The sequence below is a fragment of the Schistocerca nitens genome, chromosome 5 (assembly GCF_023898315.1).
Source record: "Schistocerca nitens isolate TAMUIC-IGC-003100 chromosome 5, iqSchNite1.1, whole genome shotgun sequence".
In the NCBI taxonomy this organism is placed as follows: domain Eukaryota; kingdom Metazoa; phylum Arthropoda; class Insecta; order Orthoptera; family Acrididae; genus Schistocerca; species Schistocerca nitens.
This window is the reverse complement of record NC_064618.1, coordinates 85,833,460-85,859,661: the sequence shown is the minus strand read 5'-3', so window position 1 is coordinate 85,859,661 and position 26,202 is coordinate 85,833,460. Positions and strand designations below refer to the sequence as shown.

The 26,202-nt window shown below is 41.1% G+C and overlaps 1 protein-coding gene across 2 annotated transcripts in view; it reads right to left on the bottom strand.

The window, feature by feature from the left end:
* LOC126259798 (chymotrypsin-2-like) overlaps nt 1-26,202 on the bottom strand; it is a 205,368-nt gene that overhangs the window by 106,619 nt on the left and 72,547 nt on the right. Inside the window, exons 4-5 of one of the 2 annotated variants that reach the window (XM_049956820.1) lie at nt 6,507-6,648; nt 1,681-1,794 (exon numbers count right to left, since the gene is read on the bottom strand). In XM_049956820.1, the coding sequence (XP_049812777.1) occupies nt 1,681-1,794; nt 6,507-6,648 (256 nt within the window). The remainder of the gene's footprint in view (nt 1-1,680; nt 1,795-6,506; nt 6,649-26,202) is intronic. The other variant, XM_049956821.1, reaches the window with a different exon arrangement.

Genomic DNA, 26,202 nt, shown 5'->3' with positions numbered 1-26,202 from the left:
CCAACTCACAATCTGCACGGACTAAGGGTCTGTGTCAGCCTGCCCATTGGCCTGGTTTTATGTCCAAGATTGCAGTAAACAGCAGTCTAATTTAGCTCTTAAAAATACCTTTCTGTAACATTTTGTGCTTCCACCTGAGTTGCACCTACATACAATTATTGAAAGTGAAATGTGTATCAGTGGTTCCCCTCCTCAAACACTTTGATCATTGTGCTCATTGGCTGGCAATAAAGTATCATCAGAACAATCACTGCAGGTCTTTCAGCTACATAGACTGCCTGAAAATATTAGAATGATTATGTCACTTTTGTGGACCTTCCAACTGATTATCTGATGTGAAAAATAGAGGTCACTGCTGTTGCTTGTAAGGATGGCAATTTGTGTGTGTTGATTAGAGAGGTTATGGTGGGAGGATTTTAATTGCACATTCCTGCACTTTCCATGCCAGGCAGTCCAGAACAGGACTTTGCTCCACCGCACCAGCTAGTGACACAGACAGAGCCATCTGTCAGCGAAATGGTCACTGAACTTGCAAGGATGAATGCCAAGCTGGAGAAACATACAGATGATAGAACACTTTGTGCTCCCTGCAATTCTAAATGAGATATCTCCAACTATTGTTGGTATCACAGACACTTTAGTGACACTGCCAGGCAATGCACAAACCCATGTCATTACCCAAACTCCAAAAATGGACAACAGTAGCTGCATATGCTCATCGAAGGAAGAATAAGCACTTTACTTGCTGTAAAAACACCACAGTATCAATGGTTACCAGCTATGGACAGCATTTTGTACAAGACAGCACAAGTGGGCATTTTCTGATCATCACAGGATTGAAAATCATTGTATATCCTAAGGGCCCATATGAATGCCATATGTCTTCATCACTTCCACAATTGCCACACTGGGACAGAAGACATTTACATCAGATTTTGACAGAGACTTACTCTCAACTTCTCAGTTAATATTATTGTTTTTACAGATCTTGCTCTGTCCACCACAACTAGTAGTCATCATGGTGCCTACAGTCTGCAGATGGTCTAAATTGTGGAATGAAACCTGTTTCCAACCATAGTAAATATCTAAAGTGAACAAGATTGTCTTACTAAATTTTAAAGCTCATTAAATGAAATGATCACACAGGCTCAGTTGAAGGTAAACCAGGTGGCAAACTTTGGTTCACTGGTCAGATACTGGGAAAACACAGATGGTCTACAAAGGGTACAGCTTACAATAAACCAGTGTGTCCCATCTTAGAATACTGTCCAAGTGTGTGCAACCCATACCAAACAGGACTAACGTGGGATACTGAACATGTACAAAGAAGGGCAGCACACATAATCACAGCTTTGTCTGAATCATGGGAGAGCACCACAGAAATATTAAAAACATCTGAATTGGCAGATGTCTTGAAGATAGTTGCATGTTACCCCTTGAAAGCCTACCTAGGAATTTTGAAGAACCAGTATTAAGTGAGGAATCTATGAACATATTACTGCCCTCTATGTATCACTCCTGGAGGTACTATAAAGACAAGATTAGACTAATTACAATATGCACATAGGCTGTCATTCTTTTTTTGAGAAGCAACTACAATATGTTGTACAATGGGAAGTATCCTCTGCTGTACGCTCCCTAGTGGTTTACTGTGTTTAGATGTATACATAATTTACTTACATGAGATTTCCCCCATCCAATGAGTGTGGCTGATGTGCCCACAGATGTCATCTGGAATTCCATTGGAAGTGTTGTTGGTTGTATCCTTTGGCCAAGCGAAAGTGGTTCAGACAACTACCAAGTGAAGCAAATGAATATTAATATTTATATGAATAAAAGAATTTAGAAGAATATAAAAAATTAAATTAATAACATTGAATGCCATGCTACCATTGTAACTCAAATTTCAGTGTTAAGACATTAATTATGTTTGAATAAGGTAGAATTCTATAAGTAAATAATACATTTTGTGATCCAACAATATTTGTCATCACTTAAATTCTGTATACTTCATATCATAATAAGTTATTGTAGGAATGTGTATCATTGGCTGACTGAAATAATGGATGTGGTAAGAGTAATTTGGCATTGCCACAACTGTCTTGTGGTAGTATTACAACAGCACATTTATAAAGCTGCAGCAACACTATGTTAACCTTGCACATTTAAAGGCTCAGGTTTTCTTCACAATTATTCAGGATGTGAATATCAGTGAAGTCATCTTGTTGCCTTGATGGACATGAGAAATGAGTTATGTGGAAACTGGTACTCCTATAATGCTTTGTTGAACAGCCATGAAACTCCTTTTCTTTTTGTTTTTCAAAAATAATGTGCTCTTTTCTTTGTGTCATCAGTCTTCTGACTGGTCTGATGCTGCCTATCATGGATTTCTGCCCTTTGCCAACCTCTTCAACTCAGAGTAGCACTTGCACCAAACTTCCTGAACTATTAAATGATAATTAACTGAAACCCTCAGCTGCCAACAGGTGTTGTTGATAAACCTCGATGGGGACAGCTGAAAATGTGTGCCCTGACTGGGACTCAAACCTGGGATTTCCTGCTTACATGGCAGACGCTCTATCCATCTGAGCCACTGAGGACACAGATGAATAGCATGACTGCACAGAATTGTCACCTTAGTGTGCCCGAGTAATGAGTGAATGGGCAAATATCTATTAGGAACATTACGTATGTAGATTGTGGACAGTCGGGAATGTGAGTCTCACGGGTAAGGGGTAAGGGGAAAGGGGTAAGTCCCTGCAGTCACACTATTCATCTGTGTCCTGTCACAGCTGTCACAGTAAAATATCATGTAAGTTGAGGATTTAATACAGATTCACACTATTGTTCATTTTACTTATTCTTCTTAATTAAATTTATCTTTATACTGATGCTAAACAAGAAATGATCCAACAGACTCTGGAACACTTGCAGTTAATGTTCTGATGCGCTAATCTAAACAAAGAACACCATTGTTTCACAAAGTTAAGTAAGTAACTATCACATGAAGAGGACTAACAGATAAAAGAGGGGGTGCTCATAAGATTGCAAAGTATGAAACTAAAAGAAAGCATGTGGTAGAATTCTTATCAAAACCGAAAGCCTCTGAAAGTCATTACAGTAGGAACAAAAGCCAAAGACTGTATCTCTCATGTGAATTAAATCTAAATAAGCTTTTAAAATTATACAACAACTCAGCAGCAACTGATCTCAAAGTTAAAAAAATCATTCTTCACCAGAATTTTCAGTTCCAAATTCAATTTGGGTTTTGTCTCCCCAGCGAGTGACAGATGCATATATTGCCTTAGCACGCAGCATGAAATTCGAAGTGCTGTAGATAAAAATCAAAAGAAGAAGTTAGTGACTGAACTTCATGCTCATAGGCTGAAAGCTAAGCTGTTCATAAATTAATGAAACAGTCACCACATGGAAGGGAAATCTTTGCATTTGACTTTCAGCCTCTGCCAAAACTGAATTTGGAGAGGCATATTATGCCCAACAAATTGCATTTTATAGCTTCTGTGTAACAAATGTAGAAACCACACACCCTGTTTTCTATGTGGGGAATGAAGCTCAGGTTGGAAGAGGGCCACAAGAAATTGCATCAGTCATCACAGATTTTCTTTCTAAAACATCCTTTGACCAGACTACCACATCTCTTAGATTTTTTGCTGATGGGTGTGGTGGCCAGAATAAAAATCAACATCTGATTCATGCTATTGCATTCTGGTTACTGAAAAGTTCTCCATTACATATAAGGGATGCATATCTATATTTTCCAGTTCAGGGGGGTTCTTTTTTAGCTGCAGACAGGGTCTTTGGATGAGTTGAGAGAATAGTGCACCAAATTCCAGAAATTTTGAATCCAGAGAAGTATATACAGATCTATAATGAAGTTGCGGTGACATGGGTAATTGGAAAAGACTGAGAGCTTAAGAACTAGAAAGAACTTCAAAGGAATGAAAAAAGATAGATGGTATCAATGAAGTAAAAAGAATAATTTTGAAAAAGTCAAAACTGAAGAGTGTCAGTGATCGGGATATAAAATTTAGAACAGAAATTCATTATTACTTTGGTAACCCTTCTAAATCTTTCACAACATTGGTAAAATGTGGACATAAGATGTTCTCTGCAACTCTGACCAGACTACCACATCTCTCAGATTTTTTGCTGATGGGTGTGGTGGCCAGAATAAAAATCAACATCTGATTCATGCTATTGCATTCTGGTTACTGAAAAGTTCTCCATTACATATAAGGGATGCATATCTATATTTTCCAGTTCAAGGGGGTTCTTTTTTAGCTGCAGACAGGGTCTTTGGATGAGTTGAGAGAATAGTGCACCAAATTCCAGAAATTTTGAATCCAGAGAAGTATATACAGATCTATAATGAAGTTGTGGTGACATGGGTAATTGGAAAAGACTGAGAGCTTAAGAACTAGAAAGAACTTCAAAGGAATGAAAAAAGATAGATGGTATCAATGAAGTAAAAAGAATAATTTTGAAAAAGTCAAAACTGAAGAGTGTCAGTGATCGGGATATAAAATTTAGAACAGAAATTCATTATTACTTTGGTAACCCTTCTAAATCTTTCACAACATTGGTAAAATGTGGACATAAGATGTTCTCTGCTACTGAAAGACCTTTACTAGCATTGTCGAACATGACAAAGGAAGAGAAAAAGGATGATGTGAAGAAACTGCTCACTTTAAGATCGGCACACAGTGGAAAGAAGAAGATCAACTTAATTTTTTTTAACGGACTTTAGAGGTTCCATGCAGCAGCTTCATTCCAGAAGGTATTGAATGTGACTGTTTACATGAAGAACCAGGAATGGACAAAATTTAGTTTATTCTGCCTGTAACAAATTACTGTGTTGAACACTTTTTTATGTAATTTATAGCTTTGTTGTATTCCTTCAAGTAAATATTAATGTTATAGTGTTCTAAGTTTTATAATCAATGTAAAGCAACTGAAAATTATGCAAGTTAATAATTATTTTCAGGTATTAAAGTTTGCGTGAATTAATGAAGATTTAATACTGAAAAGCCATCAAAATATACAATGCCCTAGGTGACCAATCAAAACATATATTGATTTTATAGCCATCCTAATCAAATTTTGATCGGTTGCAAAGTGGGACTGAATTCAATAATACAATGTGGAATTAATTGTGAAAACAGCATTATGTTTCATTGAATCATTTAATAGATATCAGTTTTTCACCTTTCCTGAAAAATTTCAATTAACTGACATTATTCATTTTGATTATTTGCTCATCATATGTGGATCACTGAGGACACTTCTGGGGACAATACCACTCAAGTCTTGCTGTTTTGTAGAGACAACTAGCAGATCCAGTCAAGGTTTTCATTTCACTAATGATTTCCCCTTCAGTGTTTCCTTATAAGAATTCATAAATATGTGGATTTTGCTTATAAGAATTCATAAATATGTGGATGATGAGACCTTTCATATTCTTCCAATATGTGGCTGCTGAACCATCCTGTGAGCCATATATGTTGAATTCTTTGTTCAACTGGTGGATCCTTATTTGGTGGGTGAATTGTAGGATTTGACATCACATTTTGAGCAGTGTATCACCTACAAAAGGAATTCACTTTTTTCATTCTGTTTTTTTATTAGTGAGATGCTATGTTTTCTATTTGGATTACATAGTTTCCATGCTTTATGATGTATAAGAGTGGATTCAATTTTTACTTTGATTTTTGTACATATTACCACAATTAAGCCTCATAGCATAACCAGTGCTAGGCAAAGACAATATAATTGTGTATTTTTATCTCAACCCATGTCTATGTTTCTGTGACATCAAAATCTGTGGCCTTAAGTTTCACTAAAAATATTCCTAGAAACAGAGCAGGAGTAAAATACATGCATGTGAACAATGTTTTGCCTTAGATGAATTTACATTTGAAATTTGAGTAGAACGGATATACACTTGTGACACTCATACCTTTTGCTTTCTACACACTGTGTAGTATATTGATAGTATGGGTCATCACAATTTACAGAACATGATGTGTGAACTTACTTGAGTTCCACAGCAATCACACATTGTGCTAGTCATGTCATATGCACATCTAACTAACAGCATCCTCAGTAGTTGGTTTAACATATCTAGTCTTTGTATGCCTCTACAACTGTTTGCTGTATAATCTCTTACAGCCAAATAAATAACCCTGGGTGCCTTGTCACATATTACATATTACATTACTCTTTTAATTCTTCAAACAAATGATTTCCATAGACTCTTGCCTTATCTGTTCTGTTAGATATAATTTCTTTCTACCATACATTTTAATATTGTTCTGTAACCAAATATTTCAGACAAAACTGCTACCAACCTGTGTTTATTTTCACTCTGTATTACTGGAACAATGTGTAAGCTACACTGTAACTCATAACCCTGTATCTTGATTTAATTTACTAACGATATGTTCAGTGTGCAACAGAATTGAGATGTAGAAAGTTATTCATTTTACCTTCAAGACTGCAATGTCATTAACTAAGAGTTTTTGGTTGTAACCTTCATGAAGAATGGCTTCGGAGATTGGGATAAGTGGCACTGAGTCATCATACAGTCGAATGGAACCAGCAAACACACTCAGCCATGTTAAGTTTTTTCTGCAAATAGATTGATAAAACATTCTGAAATGAAAGTAATATGATTTTCTATGTTGGTTGAGTCTCCAAAGAGTTGTCTGAGACACTTTCTCTTACATTTGTGGTTATGTTTTCAGTTTCTTTTTGGGATTTATAGTTTGGGTAGACATAAACAAAGACTGTTAAGAGTGTTTTATGTGACACTTGGTGTCAATGGAAATCTGTCATTTTGTTTATGTATCCAATGAATAGAGTATATAATAATTAGTCTGGCACAGTATTCACTCCAAAGGTCGGTGTTGAGGGTGACAGCAAACCATTTAGGATAATCAAAATTTGCACCAATGCAAGTGTCCTACATGACAACATTGTGAAAACAGTATAACATGATACTGATATACTCAGTCAATGCAGAAAATAGCAAGGTTTCTACATGTTTTGCAATCATCCTCCATAAACATTATTACATCATACATCAAAAAATAAAATTGAAAGTATTTTCATATGTAGTTTCACTGCCTGATGCCACTATGTAAATAGAATAGGCAATGCAGTGTTATTGTTGACCACTGTGGCACCATTACCCAGACAGCACGCACTTATCATCAGGAGAACCCTCTGATGGGTCAGCCAGTATCCAACATACACTCCTGGAAATGGAAAAAAGAACACATTGACACCGGTGTGTCAGTCCCACCATACTTGCTCCGGACACTGCGAGAGGGCTGTACAAGCAATGATCACACGCACGGCACAGCGGACACACCAGGAACCGCGGTGTTGGCCGTCGAATGGCGCTAGCTGCGCAGCATTTGTGCACCACCGCCGTCAGTGTCAGCCAGTTTGCTGTGGCATACGGAGCTCCATCGCAGTCTTTAACACTGGTAGCATGCCGCGACAGCGTGGACGTGAACCGTATGTGCAGTTGACGGACTTTAAGCGAGGGCATATAGTGGGCATGCGGGAGGCCGGGTGGACGTACCGCCGAATTGCTCAACACATGGTGCGTGAGGTCTCCACAGTACATCGATGTTGTCGCCAGTGGTCGGCGGAAGGTGGACGTGCCCGTCGATCTGGGACCGGACCGCAGCGACGCACGGATGCACGCCAAGACCGTAGGATCCTACGCAGTGCCGTAGGGGACCGCACCGCCACTTCCCAGCAAATTAGGGACACTGTTGCTCCTGGGGTATCGGCGAGGATCATTCGCAACCGTCTCTATGAAGCTGGGCTACGGTCCCGCACACCGTTAGGCCGTCTTCCGCTCACGCCCCAACATCGTGCAGCCCGCCTCCAGTGGTGTCGCGACAGGCGTGAATGGAGGGACGAATGGAGACGTGTCGTCTTCAGCGATGAGAGTCGCTTCTGCCTTGGTGCCAATGATGGTCGTATGCGTGTTTGGCGCCGTGCAGGTGAGCGCCACAATCAGGACTGCATACGACCGAGGCACACAGGGCCGACACCCGGCATCATGGTGTGGGGAGCGATCTCCTACACTGGCCGTACACCACTGGTGATCGTCGAGGGGACACTGAATAGTGCACGGTACATCCAAACCGTCATCGAACCCATCGTTCTACCATTCCTAGACCGGCAAGGGAACTTGCTGTTCCAACAGGACAATGCACGTCCGCATGTATCCCGTCCCACCCAACGTGCTCTAGAAGGTGTAAGTCAACTACCCTGGCCAGCAAGATCTCCGGATCTGTCCCCCATTGAGCATGTTTGGGACTGGATGAAGCGTCGTCTCACGCGGTCTGCACGTCCAGCACGAACGCTGGTCCAACTGAGGCGCCAGGTGGAAATGGCATGGCAAGCCGTTCCACAGGACTACATCCAGCATCTCTACGATCGTCTCCATGGGAGAATAGCAGCCTGCATTGCTGCGAAAGGTGGATATACACTGTACTAGTGCCGACATTGTGCATGCTCTGTTGCCTGTGTCTATGTGCCTGTGGTTCTGTCAGTGTGATCATGTGATGTATCCGACCCCAGGAATGTGTCAATAAAGTTTCCCCTTCCTGGGACAATGAATTCACGGTGTTCTTATTTCAATTTCCAGGAGTGTATAAGCTGTTACAGAGCTGGTCTGAATCAGTTATGACATGATCTGTAGTGTGCACTGTGTGAGTGCTGCTGGCTTGGCTAAGGTGTTTATATTGCGGACACTGCATGTCACAGGTGGAAATTTTTTACAGCATGGACTGAACTTTGCTTTGAAATGTGGACATAAGATTGCTCGCACTTTATCCAAGAAGCATCATGTATATACCTCTAGTGAATAAACTGGGGCAAACCTGTGCTGGTTGTGTGCACAAATTGCTTAAACAAAGTCAGAATTTACAGAGAAAAAGTTTATGACAACTCTTTGGAGATCACCTGATATTGTGAAGTAAATTTATGCTAACAACACAGATTTTTCTAATTTTCAAAATTAACATTGTTATTAGTTGATGATGAGATTCCAGTTAAGTCAGGAAAAACATAAATATTCTCATTGTTGACTGAAAGATGTTAGTCTGAATACAGTGCATTAAAAATGTACTTCATTCTGTATCTGAACATAAATACTTAGATCTTACTTTTAAACTCTTCATAGCTTTCAACATGAACATATCATTTACAATAAATTCTTAATGTAATCTTTTCTCTCTCTATAAAAATTGATTAATTTATTGTCATTTAATAATCTCTAACACAGTTCACAACAGAAGTATTTTTGCTTCCTTTAACATGACTTGCACCAATTTAGGTAACTTAGCAGAAAAAAAGATACATTATAGATATATGTGTTTAGGATGTAATGTCTTGTGTTGAGTAGGTTTACTATTAAGAGTGTTACAGGGCTTGATTTAAAATGTCAGTTTCAAGTTTGATGCAGTGTCTTGGCAGCAATGATTTTCTATTATCATCATTCTATTCCATTTATCTGCCTTTTGTTTGTGGAGGAATCCCCAGCAATTAGGAGAAAGTGATAACCTACTTGGTAGTTTCATTTCTTTCCTACAGCACCTATAATAGACAATATATGTTTACAGGTACTCATTTGAAGTGTGGAAACCTACAAGTACTAATACTGTTCAGTATTATAGTTTCTGATACTATCAAAGAATTGAATACCAGGCACTTCAAAATACAAGTGCACATTTTATGGAAGACAGACAACATGGCTGTCATTCGCACTTTCTGATAACATAGCATCACTGTTGTAAAGGCCAAAAATACAGCTGCAATTCTTTCTTCAAGTAAATGTGAGAATAGGTAAGTAACAATGATTTTGAGCCCACAAACTTACTTAACTCTCAAAATTAATAATAAGGCCTGTCTAGTTTAAGGGTCAGACTTCTTTGTTGTTGATGCTACCAATTTTTTGGAGTCATTAACATTTTGACATACCCTATTTGTCCAAAAAGTACCAGGACTGGTTTAATAAAAAAAGAGAGGGAAGTTAAGATGATCATTTTAATGCTTCAGGTGTTCTACATACTGCCTACACGTTTCACAGTGATGAGGATGTGTAGACAGTTGTGGATTCAGGGAGGAATCATGAGGGCTACAACATCCAACCCCCATACTGCAATTGAGAAAATTGTAGAAGTGTTTATATTTTTACTGGTATATCAGTTCCAAATTTCACAATGAGTTTTCAGAGAACAAATGGCACAAAGACTAATATTCCAAAAAATGTTAGGGAACTGTATATAGTATTGTTGCAAAAGAAGTTGAGTAGCACAGTCACTGTGATAAGGTGGTTATGATACTAGACTGTTGCATGGAGGGTCATGAGTTCAAAACTCACCTGAACTGTAAAAATTTTAATTTCTATATGCAGTTCAAGTACATTCTAGAAGTATCCACAAATGTCAAGAAACATTGTACTGGAATGTTCTGTAACTGTATATATACTGTATATGTTCTGGCTGGAGGCAGTTCGCTCCACGCTCTTGTCTATGCAAGTGCTAAATAAACCTTTGTTAAGTGAAGTTAGTGTTCATCATTCATCTAATTACACCTTCTTCTGTGTGACATTATCCTGGTGGAGACGTTGGGTATTGGGACTTGTGATAGCACACATTATTGACGATAAAGTGGCTCCCATCAGGCCACGACAGAGCCGCCGTGTACGTGACAGGAAACCTGAGTTCGAGCCATATTAAACAGATCGCAATCTATCAGAGACAGAAGAAGAAGAGGACATTACGATGACAGCAGCTGTGTGCCTCCACATGAGACATCCTTCTGGGTTCTCTGGTGATTATGGCCAAGATCCAAACAAGTGGCTGAAGGTATAAGAACGTATAGCCGAATTTAACAAATGGGACGACACCGTGTGTTTGGCTAACGTATTTTTCTATTTGGAGGGCACTACCAAGCAATGGTATGAGAACAATGAGGAGAAGTTCACAGGCTGGGAAGTATTCCAAGTGGAACTGGGTAAATATTTCGCCGACACACAATGACAGAAGTGCAAGGCAGAAGATAGATTAAAGTGCAGGGCACAGCATCCAGGAGAAATCACAGCATCCTACTTTCAAGATGTCTTGGAGCTGTATAAAATTGTGGATCCTAGAATGTAGGAGGAAGATAAAGTTGCACATCTCATTAAGGGTGTTGCTGAGGACATGTACCAAGCACTACTCCTGAAGGAGGTTTTGACAGCAGATGAATTCACAAAATGGTGCCAGTATATCGAGACAATGTATCAAAAAAGAATTACATGCAAGAAGTTTGAACGGCTTCCAAACATCGTATCGATGTCTGTGATGGAGGAAGAAACTGATTTCACAAGTGTTCTTCATCAGATAGTGAGAGAGGGCATTCAGAAAGCAGTTGGATTGCACGGTGAGCAAAAAACCGAGACACGCGTCAAGAGGCCATAAGGGAGGAAGTGGAACAGACATTGAACCAATCTCTCGTCCTTGATTTCCCTTAAAATGGTGAAAAAGTCAAGACCCAGGTGAAGTTACATTCCTACACTGCTGCATGAGGAACCAGTTTGGGCACCAAGGAACACTTATGTCTGGAGGACCTAGGATAACCAACCAATATGTTTCCACTGTGGACGTCCGGGACATGTGGTGCACTATTGTTCATAAAGGCGGTGGATATTTGATGACACCCACATCATAAGACAGCAAACCAATCTTAACCAACGCCAACTCTGGGACGACGAAGATGAACAAGAAGATTTGAGTGCAGGATGACGTAGGTCACCATCGCTAGAAGCTAGCCTCTGGACCAAAGAGAAAATTCCTCCGCCGTCGATCACTACAAGAATGATAGGAAACTATGTCAATATCCTCATGGTTGGCCGACCAGCTCAAGCTCTTCTGGACTCTGGAGAATCATATTCAGTCATTTCGGAGAAGTACCATCGCCAATCACAGAAAATCATATTCGTCGACAACAAAACATCTGAAGGTGGCTAATGGGAAATGTGTGAAACCTACAGGAAGATGTGTCATTTGTGTGGGTATAAGTGGACATATACAGCCCTTAGAATTTATCATCTTACAAGAGTGTAGTCATGATTTCATTCTTGGATGGGACTTTTTGAAAGTTTCTCAGGCAATTATAGATTGTGGTCACTCATCAATTATGCTAGACAAAATGAGATACTGTGGACAGGAAGATGCACATCCAAGTGTGTGGAGACTACCTGTGCTGGATAAAGTGATCATTCCTGCAGTCAGCACTAGAAAGGTAACTGTCATGTGTCATGCCATGCATCAACCCATGGATCGTGTAGTGGAACATAAGAAAAGCATATCATTGAAGACCAATGTGGTCATCCCAGCCTCTGTTGTCTCATTTAAGAACAGATTTGGTGAATTGTGGATACACAACTGTCACCGAGAACCGCAGATCCTTCCAAGATGCGTGTGCATAGCAAACACTGAGCCATTAATTGTAGAACAGCTGAGCATCATAGAAACCTCCCATTCAGAGTCTGTGGGTGTAATGAGCGCTACAACTATGAGACAAGATATTCTAGCTCAACTATCACCACATCTCACTATGGAACAAAAGAAGAAGCTACTTGCCACTCTTCAAGAGTTCTCTGAATGCTTCAATCCACAGGTGAAGAGCAAATTAGACAAATCGATGGTGAAGCACCAGATTAGCACTGGAGACTATCAACCAATAAGCCAGAGAGCATACCATGTGTCAGCAGTGGAATGTTGAATAATTCATGATGAGGTAGAGAAAATGATGGAGAATGACATCATTCAGCCTTCACAGAGCTCATGGTCATCACCAGTGGTTCTCATCAGGAAGAAGGATAGCAGTTGGCACTTTTGTGTTGATTACAGGAAGCTTAATAAGATAACTACAAAGGACATTTACATTCTTCCATGAATTGGCGATACACTAGGTTGTCTGAAGGGGCTAGGTTTTTTCTCAACCATGGACATGTACTCAGGATACTGGCAAATTGAAGTAGATGAAGCTAATGGTGAGAAAACTGCATTCATCACCCGTGAGGGCCAGTATGAGTTTAAAGTAATACCGTTTGGTTTGTGTAATGCACCAGCACCTTTTGAATGGATGATGGATAATCTTCTAAGTCACCTGAAGTGGACAATGTGGCTTTGTTATTTAGATGACATTATAGTGTTCTCAGAGACATTTGATGAACACATAAAAAGACTGAGGGCCGTTCTTTAGTGTCTCCAACAAGGTGGACTGAAACTTAATCCAAGAAAGTGTCTCTTTAGAGCAAAAGAAATCAAAATCAAACAAAGATGTGCGGCCAGACACAGAAAAGGTCAGATCTATAATGGAATTTCCTATTCCTAAAAGTATTAGAGATGTGAGAAGCTTCCTCGGATTATGTTCTTATTACCATCACTTTATGAAAGACTTTTGTATCAAAGCCATGCCACTCCAAGAGTTGTTAAAAGCTAATGCTAAATTTATCTGGGGTGGTGCTCAACAAGATTCTTTTGATGTGATGCAAAAAGCTATGATGACTAACCCTGTACTTGGTGTGTATGATGAGAGAGCACCTACGGAACTACACACAGATGCCAGTGGGTACGCTGTTATGGTGCACATTTTGTATGGAAAAGAGAAGGTTATAGCCTATGATTCTAGGACACTTACAAAAGCCAAGCGAAACTACTCAACTACAGAAAGAGAATGTCTTGCTGTGATATGGGCCATGTGCAAATTTTGACAGTATCTCTATGTAAGGACATTCACAGTTGTTACAGACCATTAATCACTTTGTTGCTTGACAGGTCTTAAGTATCCAACAGGATGACTTGTCAAACGGGCACTATGCCTTCAAGAGTATGACATTACCATAGTGTACAAAAGTGGAAGAAAACACCAAGATACTGACTGTCTCTCAAGAAACCCTGTGCAAAGCCATCAAGACTTTGATGAAGATAGTGACTGTCTTGCTGCACTCCAGGATCTCTCTGCTGAGCAGAAGAAGGATGCCAAGGTATCTCAAATTATGCTTGCCTTAAATTGGTCAGAGGATGTGAAAGGACAGTTTAAGGTAGTTAATGGATTACTTTGCAAGAAAAACTTTGATCCGTTTGTCTACCAGTGATTCCTAAACACATGCGCTTAGATGTTCTACAGAAATTCCATAACACACCTGATGCTAGACATTTAGGATTTATTAACACATATGATAGGATCTGCAAGAGATTTTTCTGACCAGGTTTATTTAGGAGTTTCCGTCACTATGTGTCACACTGTCGAGAGTGCCAGAGGAGAAAGGCAGTTCCTTAGAAACCACCTGGCCATTTCATACCAATTCCACCAGCCAAAACGCCTTTCCAGCATGTTGGGATTGACCTCCTCAGACAATTTCCAACATCTGGTAGTGGCAATATATAGATTATTGTTTGCACTGCTTATTGGACATTCTACGCCATTACAAAAGCTGTGAAAACATCCAAAGCATTCAAGGTAGCCAAATTCATCGTGGAAGACATTGTATTAAAACACAGAGCCCCAAGATCATTAATTATGGATCGAGGGAAAGTATTTCAATCGAATCTTGTGACAGAGATAAACTGTCGGTGCAACATTACTCATCACATGATAACTGCCTACCATCCGCAAAGTAACGGACTTACTGAGTGCCTTAATAAGACATTGGCTGACATGCTATCAATTTTCATCAGTGATGAGCAGAGCAACTGGGATGAGGTGATGTTTGCCTACAACACTGGCAAATAAGACACCACAGGATTTACGCCATTTTTCCTGGTGCATGGGCATGAGGCGACTACGATGATGGACACTGTGTTTCCCTTACATCCTGATGACATGGACAATGACTACATTGGCCAGGTGTTAACCAGATCTGAGGAAGCTCGGCAGTTAGCTCAACTCCACACACTGCAGGCTCAAGGAAACAATCGACAAACGTATGATGCGAGCCACCGCCCTATTTTCTAACAGCCCTGTGACCTCGTCTGGATCTTCACTCCTGTTCGGAAGGTTGGTCTTTCTGAAGCTGCTCAGACACTACTTTGGACCTTATAAGTTTGTAAGACAGTTGTCTGATGTTATTTATGATGTTGAAGATTTCGACCCTGACACAAGACAACGAAATATCAGAGATACAGTCCACGTCCTTCGAATGAAGCCCTATAAGGATCCTGCAACCCAGGGTAAAATCGAAGCTCCAGTGACAGACAACAAGTGGAAAGGTGATGAAGAGCATAGCAGCAAAGTAAGTTCTAAGAAGATCACCACCAGGGTGAACATCAGCCATCGGGAGTCAGAGTATGCAGGACTGATGACTCATTTCCGGACTAGGAGGATGTAACACTGAGATGCTGTTCTCTTAAGGAGGGAGCAATATCACAGAAGAAGCTGAGTAGCATAGTCACTGTATTGTGGTAGTTATGATACTAGACTCTTGCATGGAGTGTTGTGAGTTCAAAACTCCCCTGAACTGTAAAATTTTAATTTCTATATGCGGTTCAAGTACATTCTGGAAGTATCCACAAATGTCAAGAATCATTGTACTGGAATGTTCTGTAACTGTATATACATTGTATGTTTTCTGGCTGGAGGCAGTTTGCTCCGCGCTCTTGTATGTGCAAGTGCTGAATAAACCTTTGTTAACTGAAGTTAGTGTTCGTCATTGATCTAATAATACCTTCTTCTAAGTGACAATATAAGCTATGTTCAACATGGGTTGCTTGAGTGAGGGACTATCCATATGGATTGGCTTGCAGCCTGAATGCCTGCAGAAAAAATTCCAGCCAACTAAAAGTGTCCATTCACACACTGATAGCACCTGCTATGAACAAAAAATCCAACACAGGTCATCGGCCTACAGGAAGTTGAGTAAGGGGAGACAGTAAGGGAAAGACCCTCCACTAAGTAAAACAAAACAGCAGAAAGACTGACTTCTGAAACATAATAACTGAAAGAAACAGCATTCCACTGGTTTATACACTAACACAGCCATAGGTTGCAGACTTCCATCCACATCAGTAATGCTTAGTGAAATACCAGTGATGTTGGGTGCACACTTTGATTTCATATTGTGTAAATTATGATGTCAAAACTGTGACTTTTTTTGTTATTAGATATGATATTGCAGTGCCTATGTTGTTCAGAAGTATGATGCAATGTTCCTTTGGATATGATGCATGTCTCCCCTGTATGGGAATACACACAATGAATGTACACATATTATTCAAACATATGGATGTTTGGGTCTGTCTATGAGTCATGCTTGGATAGCCTAACGGCAAGGTGACCACTTGTGATAAGTGGGAAATCTGGGTTCGAGTCCCAGTCTGGCATAATTCTCATTGTTTTCATTCCATTATACAACTGATACATACTGCAAATACACATGGTGATGATAATTAAAGTTAAACTTTCAAAACGCTGTAGAAATAACACAACTGGTCAGAATGACAGCAAACTGCAACAGAATGTTATTGGAGAATGGGGAAAATGTATGGCAGAAGAAAAAAAATTGTGTGAAAACTGATCAATACATTGCGCTGTATGTGTCAGAATACATAAATGAAAACACCTATCATGCGCATGGCCCATTGAAGTTGGTACAAACATGCCGGGTACACAGCTTTTCTTCCTTTCACATCTGTGACATTGAGCCGTACTGTGGCTCACATTGGTGCTGTTTGTAGGTTTCTGTCCTCTGTTGGAGGCCAGACCATATCGTTTAGTTGACATGGTTGTAGTTGTTTCTCTTCTTCTCATGTTGACTGGCGCCACTTGGTTTCGCAAGTGTTGCCTGTCTGCTAGTGGCAGCAGCGGCGGTTATCGGTATGTAGTAACTGTGGCCCTATCTTTGGGGCAACACTGTGGTTCTTCCGGATCATGTCAGTAGGCAGTTTGGTTGGGGACTCAGGAGGAGCCAGGTCAATGCAAGTGCGAGAACACGCCGAGACCACTGGTAGCACACATGGACTGCCAGATCGAAGGCCTGTGGTCACGAGGGTCATCGGAAACTGGATCCTGCAAGTTTTAAGTTGAGTGATTTGGATTCAAGTAGGGAAACCTCCACCATTGTGAGATCTTGTAATTCTCCAGTGACTTGAGTTCATGTTGCTGCTCGTAGTGTTGCTAAGGTGAAGAGCAGCGAGTAAGTGCTTGGGGAAGGCAGATCTGATTAGCTTTCCTGGACTCCTAATTACTATTTACTGCATTCAGTTTGTTACTATTTGTTAACTTCAACCAGTGGTATTTTTCCTGCCTCATGGCCACTAATGCCCCAGTTGCCTTCCCTGGGAGTTAGTGTATGTAACGGCAGTGTACATTTCCTCGCCTTGCCGCTGCTGTCCAGTGAGGCATGTGGTTTTGACAGCTTTCTTGACTGTGGGTTGGTTTGTGATTCTTCTACTCTGGTGGTAGTGATTCCTTTCTCATTCTGGGCGCTCTAAGCCCAGTATTGTGCAGGTGGAGTCCAAACCGCATTTAGGCTGCAAGCCAATCCATGTGGCTAGTCCCTCACTAAAGCAACTGGCATATTTTTACATCCTTGCATTTGGTTTATTGAACATCAGGTAGTGTCAGCAAGATTATCATTAGTTATTTGTTAGACTGCCACTAGTCTGAGTTACCATCTTGTGAAGTGAATGCCACTCTTGGCTGCCTATCTCATCGCTCATGAAAGTCTTTTTTTACCAGACCCACTCAGAGGTCGATTCCTGATGCACTGTCTGTGATTGGCCTTTGCGTTTTATTATTGTACGAGGGCGGTTCAGAAAGTAACCTCCGATTGGTCACAGTGCGGGTTGTGGGGGGAGTAGCGACGCCATCTGTGCGTTCACGCACTCAACAGGTCAGTCGGCATCAAGCCGTGGTCGAGTGAACGTCGTACCTGCGCTAGTTTAGTTTTTGTGGCAGTTTGAAATGTGTGCTGCAATAGAAAACTCCACCAAATGTGAAGTGCGTGCTGTCATAAGGTTTTTTACAGCCAAAGGATATTCTGCAGCAGCTATTCATCGTGAGCTTTGTGCCGTGTACGGACCAAGAGTTATGAGTGAAGGAGTTGTCCGTGAATGGGTACGTTTATTTAAAAGTGGACGAGAAACCGTTCATGATGAAGAGAGGAGTGGTAGACCATCATTGGTGACTGACGAACTCGTTCAGACAGTTGATGCAAAAGTTCGTGAAAATCGACGTTTCTCAATGTCGGAGTTGTCTACTGGTTTTCCACAGATTTCTAAGACTCTCTTGTACGAGATAGTGACAGCAAGATTGGGTTACCGTAAGTTCTGTGCACAATGGGTGCCCAAAATTCTTACCGACCACCACAAAACTCAAAGAATGGCCTCTGCATTAGACTTTCTGTCACGTTATGAGGACGAAGGAGAACCATTGTTAAACAGAATCGTGACCAGTGACAAAACCTGGATTAAGTATGTGAACCCTGAGACAAAAGAACAATCAAAGATGTGGGCACATTCAAATTCGCCTACCAAACCAAGAAAAGCCTCGCAAGATTTTTCTGCCAGAAAACTGATGGCAACGGTGTTTTGGGATGCCAAAGGGGTGTTGTTGGTTGAATTCATGGAACGTGGTACGACCATTAATCAAGACGTGTACTGTGAAACAATAAAAAAGTTACGACGGGCTATACAGAACAAACGCCGTGGTATGCTGACGTCCGGTATCGTGTTTTTGCACGATAATGCCCGTCCTCACTCTGCTCGCAGAACAACGGCCCTTCTTGAGTCCTTCAAGTGGGACGTTATCAACCAGCCACCTTACAGCCCAGACCTGGCGCCAAGTGATTATCACCTCTTCATGCATTTGAAGAAATGGCTCGGGTCACAGCGGTTTGATGACGACGAAGAGCTCAAAGATGCGGTCACAGGCTGGCTCCAGGCACAAGCGGGTGATTTTTATGCAGAAGGAATTTCAAAGCTTGTGAAGAGATACGATAAGTGCCTCAATCGCTATGGAGACTATGTAGAAAAATAGTGCAAAGATGTGGTTGTAAGATGTATATATTAAAATATTTTTATTTAACTTGGTGTATTTTTTTAAATCAACCGGAGGTTACTTTCTGAACGGCCCTCGTATTTGCTGTTTTATTGTTTGTTTCTGAATTTCCATTCTTGGTGTTGCAGCAGGTTTAAATGGTTGTGCTACCAAGTTTACCATCATTTTGTCTCACCTGTGTGGTGATCAGTTGCCTGTCCTTGTAAATTAACCTTGCTATTGCATTTCTGTTTTACAGTATGTTGTTAAATTTTTTTATAATTGCTGTTCTTGGTGTTAAAGGCCCTCAGCCATGACTGTGGTTACTTGCCTTAAAATTCTAATTGGGATCACATTGGCTTGTTTCTAAAACATTATTTGCTGTGTCTGCATTTAATGCTCATTTGGTAAATTGTAATGCACTGAAAGCACTATTAATTACACAGTTGTTTATTCCTTCATTAGTAATGTGTGATATCTTTTTTTATTGCTGTGTCTGGATTTACCATTTTAAAGTAAATGTGTGTAATTGCAAAAGGGAACCAGCAGTAACTGATTACTGCCCCGTCCACAATCGTAACTGAATCTTGCCTTCCCTTGACCACCAGGTCTCAGATGTTCACCATGACTGTCTCAATGCAGGATCGTGCTCTGCTTGTAAAGCTGTATTACAAGAATGATGACTGTGCACACATGACTCTGCAGAAGTTCCAGACACTGAAGTATTTGAAAACAGGCATTGGTCCGATGACTACAATGGGTCTGGAGAAAATGGTTTGTAAATTCAAAAAGATGGGTTCTTTTGGTGTGCAACCTGGTAGAGGGAGGAAACGAATGGATTTGATGTCTGTGGAAACAGTGGCCACAGCACTGCAGGAGGAGATGAGCAGTGGTGTGCAAACATGTAGTGCATGGATAATTGCCTGATCGTTGGACATACCCTTGGGCATGATGAGTAAAATCCTATGAAACATCCTTCTTTGCTCTCCATTTAAAATTACCAATGTGCATGAGCTGCTCCCTGTTGACCTGTCAGCAAGAGAAAGAAACCTTTGCTTTAGAATTTCTTGCTCACATGGAAGTGGACAATGATTGGCTGTGGAAGATTTTGTGGACAGACGAAGACCACTTCCATGTGACAGATATGTCAATACACAGAATTGTCAAATATGGGCAACAGAAAATCCACATGCAAATCAACCATTACCACCTCATCCTGAAAAGGTCACTGTGTGGTGTGGGTTTACGGCATCATTTATCATAGGGCCATACTTTTTCGAAGAGACAGGTGCTTCTGGTCCTGTTACCCGTTCCGTCACTGGTAACCGCTATCTGTGGCTTTTGTGCAACCACATCATTCCAGCTCTCCAACAGCATGGATGTGTGGATATGATCATTTTCGTGCAAGATGGCGCACCTCTGCACATTGCAAATCCAGTTAAGCAGCTGCTGAAGTGCCATTTTGATAATGCTAGAATTATCAGCTGCCATTTCTCTACAGCCTGGCCATCGTGATGACATGATCTTAATCATTGTGAGTTCTGGCTGTGGGGCTGTCTGAAAGATGTTGGGTTCAGTGTTCCAATTGCAAAATTAGCTGTATGCACTGCACAACACATTCTAACCTGACCCCGGAAACACTTTGATCAGTTGTGGAACATGCTGTTTCTCGATTTCAACTTGTTGCGGAAAATGGTGGACAGCATGTTGAATGTTTTGTGCCAGTCACATGGAAATTAATAATCCAATATGATTTTGACTTGTGCTTTTTATGCGGTTTTTTGCCTCAGGACAATTAAACCGGTGTGATTGATGCTTTTTATGCAGTTTTTGGCTTCAGGACAATTAAAAACTGACGTGAGTGATGCTTTTTATGCAGTTTTTGGCCTCAGGGCAGTTAAAAACCGATTTTTCTCATCCAATGTGATATGACCTTGCTGTGGTGCATGGGCTACGTAACTAACAGTATCACACCTGTACACCCATGCACACTGAGTAGTACTGTTTAACTCTCAGACATACACCCTAGGCATTGTTGTATGATTCATTTGTCATTTGTATCCAACCACTATTAAATTATGATGCTTGCAGCACCATCTATTGCTCTATTTTGTAACTATTTATTTTTCCTCTGCCATATATTTCCCCCTTCTCTGATAATATTCTGTTGCAATTTGACATCATTCTGACCAGTGGTGTTATTTCTACAGCAGCTTGAAAGTTTAGCTTTAATTATAATCACCCTGTATTTTAAGTTGTTATTAGAATTTTAAATTAACTACCTTATTTCTCAACATTTTGGGTGTATGCTTTTCTGCATACAAACACAAAACTACAGAGAGGTTTCAATATTTATTCAAAGTGAGATAAATCTGCAACATACTGTTCTTAGCATTGATGACTACAGCATAGAGAGTGTACTGGATGTGGCTCCTGTTTTATTGCCCAAACTAAAAATTATAATTGTATTTGTATACCAACACCAGACAATGATATTAGTGCATTTGTCTGTAAAAAGTAAAATAAAATAGATTAGAGAAACATTTTATGTGTCTCTGAATGATGCTCAAATCATATGCAGCAAATAAATGCTGACTGAAAATTTAAAGTGTAATGTTTAACTTAGAATCTTAGAATCTTATAGAGTAGTAGGGGATATTCGCTTTATGTATTATGCAGACTGTGTAGTCTGCTGTTGTATGGCACTGACATATGTATATCATTTATATCTGATGGCATTAAAAAGTTTCAAGACTTTTTCAGTCTCAAAAATATTTTGATAGAGAATTCTTCAAATATTAGGAAACAGAATGTATGTGCCTTCTCAACTGGCACCTCATTTTCTGTTCACGTAAGTTTTTAGTTGATTTAACAATGTTGACACGCAAGACCTTGGAGGTTATGCTTCATAGCTTACTGTAGCAGCAGCTGGAAAGGCAGAGGCATGTAGAATTTAAACAGCAGGAGTACACAGCCGTGTTGGACAGTGTGTTGATCAGCCCCTGTGGAAGACCTCAGTGATGGCTGGCTCATCCACCTTCTTTCCCCTCTTATGTTGAGGCTGCTGAGGACTGGGAGTCATATGAGAAATATCTACAACAATACTTCACAGCCTTCAATGTAAAGGACATTGATTCCATCAAAGCTCTCTTTCTGTCATGGATATCACCCCTAAATGTACCAGTTTTTAGGAAAGTTAGCTCTCTTCAGGATCCTCTGTCGCTTTCATTTGCTGAAACATATCACTTGGTGTCATTTTATCACCAGCATACTCATGTTATTTCTACAAGAGTGGAGTTTTAGCAGTGCAGGAAGCAGTTATATCAGGCTTGGACTGCAGAGTTTCAAGATCTTAATCAAAAGTGCTGTGTCATTACTTCTCATTCTAAGGCACATTAATGCAATGGTTACAGATGCTATTATTTGATTGGCTCCCAATACAGAAGTCCACCAACTGGTATTATAATTTGAAGACCCCACTCTGGAAGAAGTCCTCTCTGTTGCACAATTGTTTGAAGTTTCTTGTGTGGTGGGCTATCACCTGGATTCCTGAGCAAATATGGTCACTGTCAGCATAGGTTGTCACTGGCAGTCCAGCACAGCTTCGGAAGCACACATCACAGCAATGTAGCACACCAGGCTGTTGTGCTCCATACAAACACATCCACAGTGGACTGGTGTATTTGAAGCTCCTGTCTTCCTGCCCTGCTTGTTTTTTCAATGTGATAGCTGGCCTGCCCTAAGCATTAGTCTTCTTGAAACCACTGTATGAAGAAATGACAGACACATCGAAGTACTGTGCCATGCCCAGTCAGCTCAGGTTATGGCCTCAACCTCTCGTTCTATGGACACTAACATTGTCAGCCCTGTGTGCAACAATCTTGCAACTGTTTCTAACAATCTGTTCACCAGTGTGACTATTAATGGGAAACACCCCTACAGTTAGAAGTGGATATAGGTACAATGGCATAGATTATTAATTCTAACATGTATCTGTGCCTCAGCTCCCCTCTGTTGTCTCCTACCTTGCACCATCTTGTCAGTTGTAGCAGACAATAAATCCCTATTCTTGGACAGTTTACAGCAGAAATGGCATACAAGGTGGTGGTCCGCCCACTTACTTTCCTTGTGCTGGATAATTCTTTATGGCAAATTTATTTGACTTGGATGCTTTTATGTCATTTGGGTTGATGGTTACAGATTCATTTCATGTAGTTTCTGATCTTGTTCCATATCAGGAATTGAATGCACTTTGAAAGGAATTTTCTGACATTTTTCATCTGGGTCAGGCAATAGTGCAGATTTTACAGTGCACATTACTCTTAAACCCTCAGTGCAATCTCATTTCTTCAGAGCCAGACAGATGCCACTTGCACTATGTGGCAAAGTAAAGGATGTCACTGAGTTAACATCATCTACCCAGTGGCTACACCAATAGTGATTATCAAGAAACTGACTGGTAGGCACCATCTATGGTCACTACATACCCCATTGCACATCCAGAAGAAGTGATGACAACACTGTTGGGGGGAGAGAGGACAGTATTTTTCAAAGCTGGATCTGTTAGAGGTGTATTTACAACTACTTGGAGTCAACATGCCCCAAGGTACAACTGACTGGTTTTTGGGGTCATGAGTGCTCTGGCCCTTTTTCAGTGCTTTTTGGAGCTACTTGCACAATGTGTTCTTTGTTGTATGAACTACCTTGACAACATTGTTGTCACAGGTTTTACCACTGAGGAACATCTATGTAACCTTAGGCTTCTGTTTCAGACCATGCAGGATGCAGGTCTCAAGTGCAGTCTGGATAAATTACAAGTCTTCTAGCCCTCTATTGAATATCTGGGACACACAATTCCCCATTAGGAGAACCATCCAGTAAACAGTCATGTTGTGTCTTTTGAGGCCCTCCCTCGACATTCCAAGGTAACAGAGGTACAGGCATTTGTAGTAAAGTTACTTATTACCACAAATTTATCCCACAGGGAGCTACTGTGGCATATCCTCTAAATCAGTTACTGAAAATTGATGTGTCATTTCTTTGGGTAGCAGCATGTGACTGAGCATTCACAAATATGAAGGACAGTCCTTTTTGGTTCTGTGCCTGGCCACCATTCAGCTGGGCAGACAGCTTGCTGTGGCTACGGATGCATCCAGATATGGCCTGGGGGCCCCATAATGGCCCATCACAATTTCAGCGGTTCAGAACAGCCAGTTTCACTGAATGCAAAGATGCTCAATGTTGTGCAGAAGAGTTCTTTTCAAATCAAGAGGGAGACACTTGCAATTATTTATGCAATCAGGAAGTTACAAGTTCCTATATGGTACCAAGTTTCACCTGGTCACAGATCAGAAGCCTTTTGTGTCCCTCTTTAGCCCCATGGTGAATTTGCTGGACAAGATGGTACATAGACTTCAGCAGTGAGCACTATTCCTCAGTTGTTATTACTATGAGATCCACTTCCTCTTGATGGCTCAGGATTCCAATGCAGATGCTCTCTCGCATCTCCCTATGGTTGTTGACCCCAGTTCCAACAAGGAAAAAATCGTTTGTTTCTACCTCAATGAAAAAGCTCAGTGAACTGTGGATGATTTCTCTATTAGAAGGTCCTATGTCACATGTGTTGTCAGCTCAGATCCTGTTCTCCACTAGGTGCGGCAGCATATTCAGAGGGGTAGCTGGAATGCCCTATGGCTCAGATGTTGAGTCCATCTGTAATTATCTTGTGCTGCTCCATATACTTGCTTTCACTGATGGTGTAATTTTATGACAACAGAAGAGGCAGTGGCGTGAGTGGTCATCCCGGTGTCTGTCAGGTGGGACATCCTTTGTCTCTTGCACCATGGTCAGTGGGAGAGGGAAGAAAGATGCTGGTTTGACAACGCATTTCCTGACTAGGACTCAATTGCTAGATTGAACATCTAACTGCTGCTTGTCCCAAGTGTGCCGTACACCATGCTGCACCCCAGCACTATTGCTTGCCGGAACCTTCACAACCATGGGAGCACATCTACCTAGATTTCAAAGGTCCCTTTTTGGACACATATTGGTTGATGGTCATAGATGCCTGATCCCAGTTTCCATACATCATAATTGTCATTCCACAATAGCAGAATCAATGGTGCAGGTCCTCACCTGGATCTTCTCCACAGAAGGCCTCTCCCACAGTTCAGTTCAGACTTTTCGAGATTTTTGTGCACAAATTAGTATCCACCATGTCAGAGCACCCCCATTTTACCATCAGTTCAACAGGGAGGGAGTTGCCTCTTATTGACTTTCAAAATGCAAATGAAGAAGTACATCAGAGATGCCCCTACCGAAGAGGCACCATACTGTTTCTTAGTTCTTACAAATCCATGCCAACCATTGGGAAGAGCCCATATGAGCTACTGCACAGGTGCAAGCTGTGCATGGTGCTGAATTTCTTGCTGTCCACCCCACACCTGCCTAGGTGCCTCTGTCACCACACTACACACTGTAGACCCCCATCTAGGCTTGCACCTTTGGTCACCACGATTGTTGGATTCGAGTGGTCGTCTGTGCCCAGTGGGGTCAGTGAGTCTTCACACTGCAGAAGGAGGTTGGACTGACAGCCTGCCATTGCAAGCAACTATGCGTGCGGGTTGAGGACTTACCTCCGCTGCACCCACACACACCTCCCGAGCCTTCCACTCTCCTGACCTCTGAGATTCCATCTTCTCTGTCTCAGTATCAGTGCCCTCCATGGCTGGCCTTGCACCATTGTGCAGCCACCCATGATGGACTCACTGCTGCCAGTGGCCTGCTCTCTGGATGCAGCCAACATGGAACCCTGCCCACACCGAGAGTTCCCATAGACTGTGCTCAGGAGAAAACAGGTGTCACTTTGCTGGGTAGCATGCGACATCCCAAGCTGAGGAGGAGATATGCTAGGGTTACACAATTTCACAATTGCCCTCCAATGGGAGAGGATTGTGATAACCCTATGTTAATACTCATATCAAATAACTACATTGGCCGCCACTACTGTAATGGGATGCGAGGTACCAGCATGAATTGCTCCAATTCAACTTGTCCACATCAGCACCCAGTGGCAAAGGTCCAGCCTGAAGGTGAGAACATGATCAAACATTGAAGAAAGCACTGTATCAG